The following is a 6,677-nucleotide window of genomic DNA, read 5'->3' on the forward strand; positions in this document are numbered from 1 at the left end:
CCGAGGGTTTCGCCGTGTCTTGTGGCCACCACAATTGAATCAACTACCACAGATTTAGCATCTCCAAACACCACATTAGCACCAAGAGACACCCGATTAGCACCCGCAAGCAACAACGAAAAACCCCAAAATTCTAGGTTTTCGGATCCTTACCAAATCAGCGGCAAAAGGTGAAAAATAGAGAGGAATCAATCGAGAGAGGAGGTCCATGGTTTAGAGAGAGAAGAAAGGAAGGGTTTTCTGATGGGGCCGCGGGTCAGCGCGGGTTAGGGTTGTGATGGGTGGGGAAGAGAGGCGGGAAAAGAGAGAGAGGGGGGGGGGGGGCGGTGCTGTGGGGCTCACGGTGAGAGTAGGGGTGGCGGCTGGTGGGCGGCTCACCGGCGACGGAGGAGGGAAGAGGGGGCAGAGCCCCTCTTGGTTTGGCGTAGAAGAGAAAACAGAGAGGGGGGGGGGCTGTCTCACGGGTAGGGAGGGAGAGGAGAGAAAGAGAGGGGGAGGGGTTTAAAGGGGTGCTTTAAGATTCGTGCTGGCTGAGATGAGTGTTTGTGATAATTCCAAAATTAAGTTACAATATTTAAGATCCGTGTTAGATTAAATCCAAAGGTCCAAACAAATCCAGAATTTCAATAAGGTCATTTAATTGGTTTAAGAAATCCGTTTCAACTCTAATTCGAATCGAAAGTTCATAATATTTTTGTAACTATATTTGTACATAGAATTCGTATATTTATTTCTCAATTTAAGATTCGCATAATTCGATCTCTTTTTATATAATTGTATATATTCAATTAGTTCTCTAAAAATTCTAAATGAACGAGTTTTATAATTTATATAATTTATTTGTACGAATAATTTCGTATAATTTTTCTCTTATTTGGAATTCAATTTATTTATTTATTTACACAAATCAAATTAAATAAATTTCTTCTTTTTTAAAATTTCAGAATGTAACAACGTGTGTGTTCGCATCAAGATTCGTGCTGATCTTGCGGACACATATTTAAAAGCAGTTTGGATGGTAGAAAAACTGTACAGATTCAAATTTGAGTTTGATGGACTTGATATGCTTTTAATAAAGGGTAAAATGGGTATTTTATAAATATAAAATGAGTTTTAATATAAAAGATAATAAAATGGGTAATTTTGTGAGTATTTGAAGTTTAGAGCGGGAAATATGTAATTTTAAACTTTAGAGGAGAAAATATGTAATTTTGAAGTTTTTGAGGGGTATATGTGAAATTTCCCTTTTTCTTTATCTCATATGATGAAGTTATCAGTAGAACGGTTATGTTTGTTGTGTTGTAAATTTTTTTTTTTTTTTTGAATTTCAGTGGCTTTAAATGTTTACTAATAATTCAATTGATAAAAAAATCGTTTTTACAACTAGTTAAAGATTGTAAAATAAAGTTATTCAATATTAAATTATTTGCTCTAAGTTAAGATAAATTAGATTATTATAAACAGTTAAGAGTTCAGGAAAATAAGTTTACGAAGAAAGTAAAATTGCGTGATTCATAAGTAGAATAATTTCCTTTACTTTTAAGTAAAGTAATTTATTTCGAATTAACTCAAATATTTACTCTTTTAAATTTACTTTTGATTTAACTGTTTCAAAGTGAAGTAAAAAGTTAATAACTTGCCCCCACAATAAAATTTGACCAACCACGATCAGTTTGTCGGATTACACGTATGGTTAATTTGTGGGAGATGGAAAGTTTAAAAATCATAACAAACCCTGTGCTCATTCAGCGGGGAACCGCAGTTTTAATTGAACTGGTGGCGGTCTGGCGGGAAATCAGTTTTGAAAGTCGGTCAAGTGTGAACCGCTTTAAATAATGGCGGGTCCCCGCCGTCATCTTCGATTTTTTTTCTCCATTAACCACCACTTCGAAACTTCAATCGTCATTTCCAAACTTAATAGAAATATAAAAGAGACATCAACGCTCCATGCTCTTCGTCCATCACCTTCTAGGGCCCCATTTTATTTTGTCCTCTCTGTCTCTCTCTATTTTTTCTCCTTATAAATAGCTCTGTGGTACATTTACTTCCATTACCTTTGCTCGCTAAGTTCCTCTCCTTACCAAGACCAAGGCACCAAGTACCAACCCACTCATCTCCCCTCTCTTTTTACCCTTTTAGTCACAACAAAGAAAAAGACAAGAGGGGGAATTTTGTTACATCCATCCAACATTCCACTTTTCGCTTTTTACCCTTTTTGGTATTGCCTGAAGCAAATTGTGTAGTTGTATTCTTTGGTAGCATTTTGCAATTTTTTTTTACTGAATAAGATGAATGCAATGACACTGCCTCCCGGTTTTCGGTTCCACCCCACAGATAATGAATTGGTGGGCTATTACCTTAAAAGAAAGGTTGATGGATTGAAGATTGAGCTTGAGGTCATACCGGTTGTGGATCTGTACAAATTTGATCCGTGGCAATTACCAGGTACTATGTCCACCATCTGTTTGTGAAAATGCCTCTATGATATGATAATACCGTATTATATTTTACTTAAGATTTTGATAGGTGGTTTACATAGTCGGTAGGTGATGTTCATAATGTGACACATTGAAAGATATATCACAACCTACCAGTTTGTTGAAATGCCTTGCTGGTGTTGGTTATGTTGTATATAGTTACAACTACATTACCCTAGGTTTTTAAAGTATATATTAGTTTCCTGTAGATATGATCCAGATATTTAGATTAATATTCTTCACTGAAGTGTGCCTTTATCGTGTTATTTATATTTTATACTTCTGAACCAAGTGTTTGTTAAAATGCCTCCATGCCTAGTGTCACGTTTACTGTATGGTTCGGTACAGCATCAATATATACTAGTGCGTATCCTCTGAGAATCTCATACTTGCGTGACTGACGTGTCCGGTGCCTATTTGGGGATGGCACAGGGGGCCAGTATTATTTGAGCTTTGAGATTTGTGCATAACGTATTTGAATGGTTGAGATTTTCCAAAAAGTCACGCAAAGTATGAGGTATCTCAGAGGATGCGAATTCAATATATACTGTGCTGTAGGTCTTGTAGGTGGCACATATGCAGTACTTTGATACTTCTTTGTTAATTCCATTGTTAAGTGAACTGAAAGTTTTAACCCAAGGGCCGTTTGTTGTTACTTCTCTTAGTGCATTTTATAATCTAGCCAAACAGCAGTTCTGTGTTATTTTAATACGAAGTCCTATGTAAAGATATGAGCTGCTCAAAGTCTACCTAGTATTGAATAATGCAATAAAAGTATAAACTTTTCTTACATCAGCTTTTTTTTCCACATATTGTTGTACTTGCTTTTTGATATAAAAAATATTCTCTGTTACTATCTAGCATAATTCTCTATTCTTTTTTAATATTACAGAAAATTAATTATGCGTAACTATACTATGCAAGTAGATCATGGCATATTTTTAATGGTTATAAGATCATTCGTGTCTCCTTTTCATAGCATCTACCTTTCTTCTCTGGTGGCCGGTTGTAGATGACTTTAATTTCTCCTAGTTGTCAACTCTTTTAATTATTTTAATCTGAACCCTTACAATGGCCATCGAAACACGCAAATTGATCAGTAACAAAACTCAATGGAATAAGAAACTTTATACTGGTTCTCTCTATCTATTAATTTAGTAATGATAGGTTCCTTAAGAATATATACGAAAAGTAAATAAAATTGATATCTAAGACAATTTAAATTTAACCAGTCTGAAAGAAACATTACCTTTTTCGAATGGAATATGCCGTGTGCCAAATTGAATTCTTTCACTTAACAACCAAAATTTATGTTGCAGCAGCCTCGAGAAAATGTTAGTTCTGAATCAATATTAATTTTAGCAACTCATTTCTATGATTTTTCCTGACAAAGTTGTGTCTTCCCAGAGATAGGCTGTTTTCAAAGTGTTTCAAATTCTTTCAGTTTAACCCCTGAAATGTGAGAATCGCAAAATAAATGAAAACTCTTGAAATTAGAAATTCATGCAGTCGTCTTTCCTGAAAGGAAAGTACCAACTTTACTTTTTGCATTTCGAGGTTTTGTCCCCTTGTTACATGACACCCTTCTAACACACACACACACTGACACACACACACATTGTGTGCGCGCGCAAGATATAACAAAGGAAGAAAAAGAAAGAGAAGTGAAAGAAAAAGAAAAGGTGAAAAGAAAACAGAAAAATTGTGCAGGTTGCACATCAACCCCATGAAAGTTTTATCACTTATTATTGTTCTTTCTTTACAAAATCCTTTGTACTGATTATTATTTTTTTTTAATCTTCAGAGAAGTCATTTCTTCCGAAAAGAGATCTGGAGTGGTTCTTCTTTGTACCAAGAGATCGAAAATACCCAAATGGTTCCCGCACTAACAGAGCAACTCTATCTGGCTACTGGAAAGCCACTGGTAAAGACCGCAAAATTTTGTGTGAAACTGACACACAGGCGCTAAGAAAGACCTTAGTGTTTTACAAGGGTAGAGCACCGGGTGGAGAGAGAACTGACTGGATCATGCATGAGTATAGGCTTTGCGAGGATCTCTCTCAGGCGTCCTTGAATTTTTTGGTATAACTCTCTTTTCTGGTATAAGTGATTGCATTAATGTGATTGTTAACATAGGCTTGAACATAAGTGAAAAGATTAATAAGGCTCTTTGGAGATACTTGCCCCATACTATTTTTGCAGTTGAGTTTGACAGTATACTTCAAAGGACAAATTTCTTATGTAATATTTAGGTTTTATTTTCATTATATTCTATTTTCTCACTTGTTTAGAAGGGATACAGATTTAAGAATATTGAGGTAAAGATTAAAATTACAAATAACTGAAATAAGTACTCTGGTAGAAATGAAATACTTGTATCTAATGGAAAAAAAAAAAAAAAACTATAAATATAGATTTATTTTAAGTTCAGATATCTGGGAGATATATCTCTAAGAACAGTAACACTGCCTGGGGATTTTACAAGAGGCATCATATATGCAACAATATAAAAAATCTTTCTTTTCTTACTATAGTTTGTCGACCTTTTTGTATATGCAGGGAGCGTTTGCATTATGCCGTATAATGAAGAGAAGCGAGACGGTACCAAAGATTTCATCTGACCTCCAAGGAAAACACAAAAGGGGTTCAATCTCTGCTAATTTGGATTCGGTAACTGAAGAAGTCGAAATTCAATCTAACAGTATCTTACTCTCCCCCTTAAATGCCGCATCCCATCCAAATACTAATAACATGTTAGAGATTGATCTGCCAAATTCTTCTTCAGATGTCTCAATGGTAAGATATACAGATACTGGTATTGCTCTTTAAATTTGGAATTTTTACTTATTAAGCAGCACAGGATGAGTTTCACGTCCCAATATATACTGGTTCAGAAAAATGTACTAATCAGTAACAAGTTTAAATTTGCTTTTACTTCTATTATTTCGTTTTTATTTTTGTTATTCTGGTTTTTTCTCAATGTTTTAACTACATACTCACCTTTCTGAGAGTTTACCAAATCACTTAGGCTACCAATGATTTGTAATATATTTATATATCTGTTGTTTAAAGGTGACATGTGACTATTTCAGACCTCCTTGCCTGAAGAAAGCATGTGTGAATCCATTTCACTCTGGAATTCGCCTGACCTATCCTCATTAAACTTCGAGGAAGGATTGCCTATTTTCAGCAGACATCAGGTCAATGGATGCCTCTCTTTTCCAAGCACTATGGATTTACTGGACAGCTCCAGTATAACAGATTACCCTCCAAATTACATGGGCTCATGGTGTAATGGAACCACACAGCCTGACAGTCATCTCTATGGTACGATTTGTAGTTTACTTGTGAAATTCATTCGTCATGTGTTTATGTATTATTTGTAAGCATTCATTCATTTTTCTAAATTTTGATCCCTGATGCAGGAGCAGAGACCTGGAACCCAGTTATGCCTTTGATGATTTGTAGGCAAGCAAGTGAAGGAGAAGAGTCTGGCTTGTGGGGCCAGGAGGACAGTTTGGTTTATGCTTGAGAAACCAAGCCCCAATTCTTGAGATCGCATATTTTGACAATCGCGATATGTAGTAATGAAATTTGGCAGATATTAGCTGGTGATTTGGTAGAGTTCTGGCAGTTAGTTTTGGTCTTGTCAGATATATCAAGTATTATTTGAAATAATGGATATCTCCAGGCAGTGTAATTTTTAATGATTGCACTGGAGTCTTCAATCCGAGGTTTTTGTTATATAGTCGTGTTTGCTGGTAATCGTGATTTAGTTAAAAGAGTTGAGACATAAAAGAGAACATGTGTATTTGGAATGATGTATCATGTATGTATGTTCTCATTAGTAAATATTCATCTTCGAAGTTATAATAGAGCGAATGTGCAATAATAATCATAGATGTATGTTCGTATTTATGGAAATATCCACCTTATATTCTCTGAATATTTATTTATTTTTGGATTAAGGAACCGAGTCATCTGCCTTCTTATGAGCACGAAAATCTTGCCCACTATGGAGTTGTCAATTTCTACTTTACGTGGCATCTATCTTTTATCCCATTAATTAATATCTTTGTAATTAATGAGTATCTTTCTAATCATTGATGAGTGTTGACTAATAACTTGAATAGGTATGAGTAGAAGAGAATTACATAACTTAATTTCTATTACTCAATAAGAGTACTACAGCTTATTCAC

At 35.1% G+C, this 6,677-nt stretch overlaps 1 protein-coding gene across 2 annotated transcripts; it reads left to right on the forward strand.

Moving 5' to 3' along the window:
• The first annotated feature begins 2,119 nt into the window (after positions 1–2,119).
• Positions 2,120–6,354, forward strand: LOC144558712 (NAC domain-containing protein 71-like). Of its 2 annotated transcripts, none has more exons than XM_078307564.1 (5): positions 2,120–2,445; positions 4,282–4,559; positions 5,037–5,273; positions 5,570–5,804; positions 5,909–6,354. In XM_078307564.1, exons 1-5 carry the CDS (start codon positions 2,289–2,291, stop codon positions 6,007–6,009), a joined length of 1,008 nt encoding a protein of 335 aa, XP_078163690.1. In that variant the 5' UTR covers positions 2,120–2,288; the 3' UTR covers positions 6,010–6,354. The 2 variants fall into 2 exon arrangements, with proteins under 2 accessions (XP_078163690.1, XP_078163689.1); XM_078307563.1 differs by having other exon boundaries at positions 2,122–2,445; positions 5,903–6,354.
• Positions 6,355–6,677: the final 323 nt, after the last annotated feature.

This window comes from Carex rostrata, chromosome 8, assembly GCF_964058835.1.
Source record: "Carex rostrata chromosome 8, lpCarRost1.2, whole genome shotgun sequence".
NCBI lineage: Eukaryota > Viridiplantae > Streptophyta > Magnoliopsida > Poales > Cyperaceae > Carex > Carex rostrata.

Coding starts and splice junctions, on each gene's coding strand:
- LOC144558712 (XM_078307563.1), top strand. CDS start 2,289: ATGAATGCAATGACACTGCCTCCCGGTTTTCGGTTCCACCCCACAGAT. Junction 2,446..4,281: donor TGATCCGTGGCAATTACCAG/GTACTATGTCCA, acceptor TTTAATCTTCAG/AGAAGTCATTTCTTCCGAAA. Junction 5,274..5,569: donor CTTCTTCAGATGTCTCAATG/GTAAGATATACA, acceptor TGACTATTTCAG/ACCTCCTTGCCTGAAGAAAG.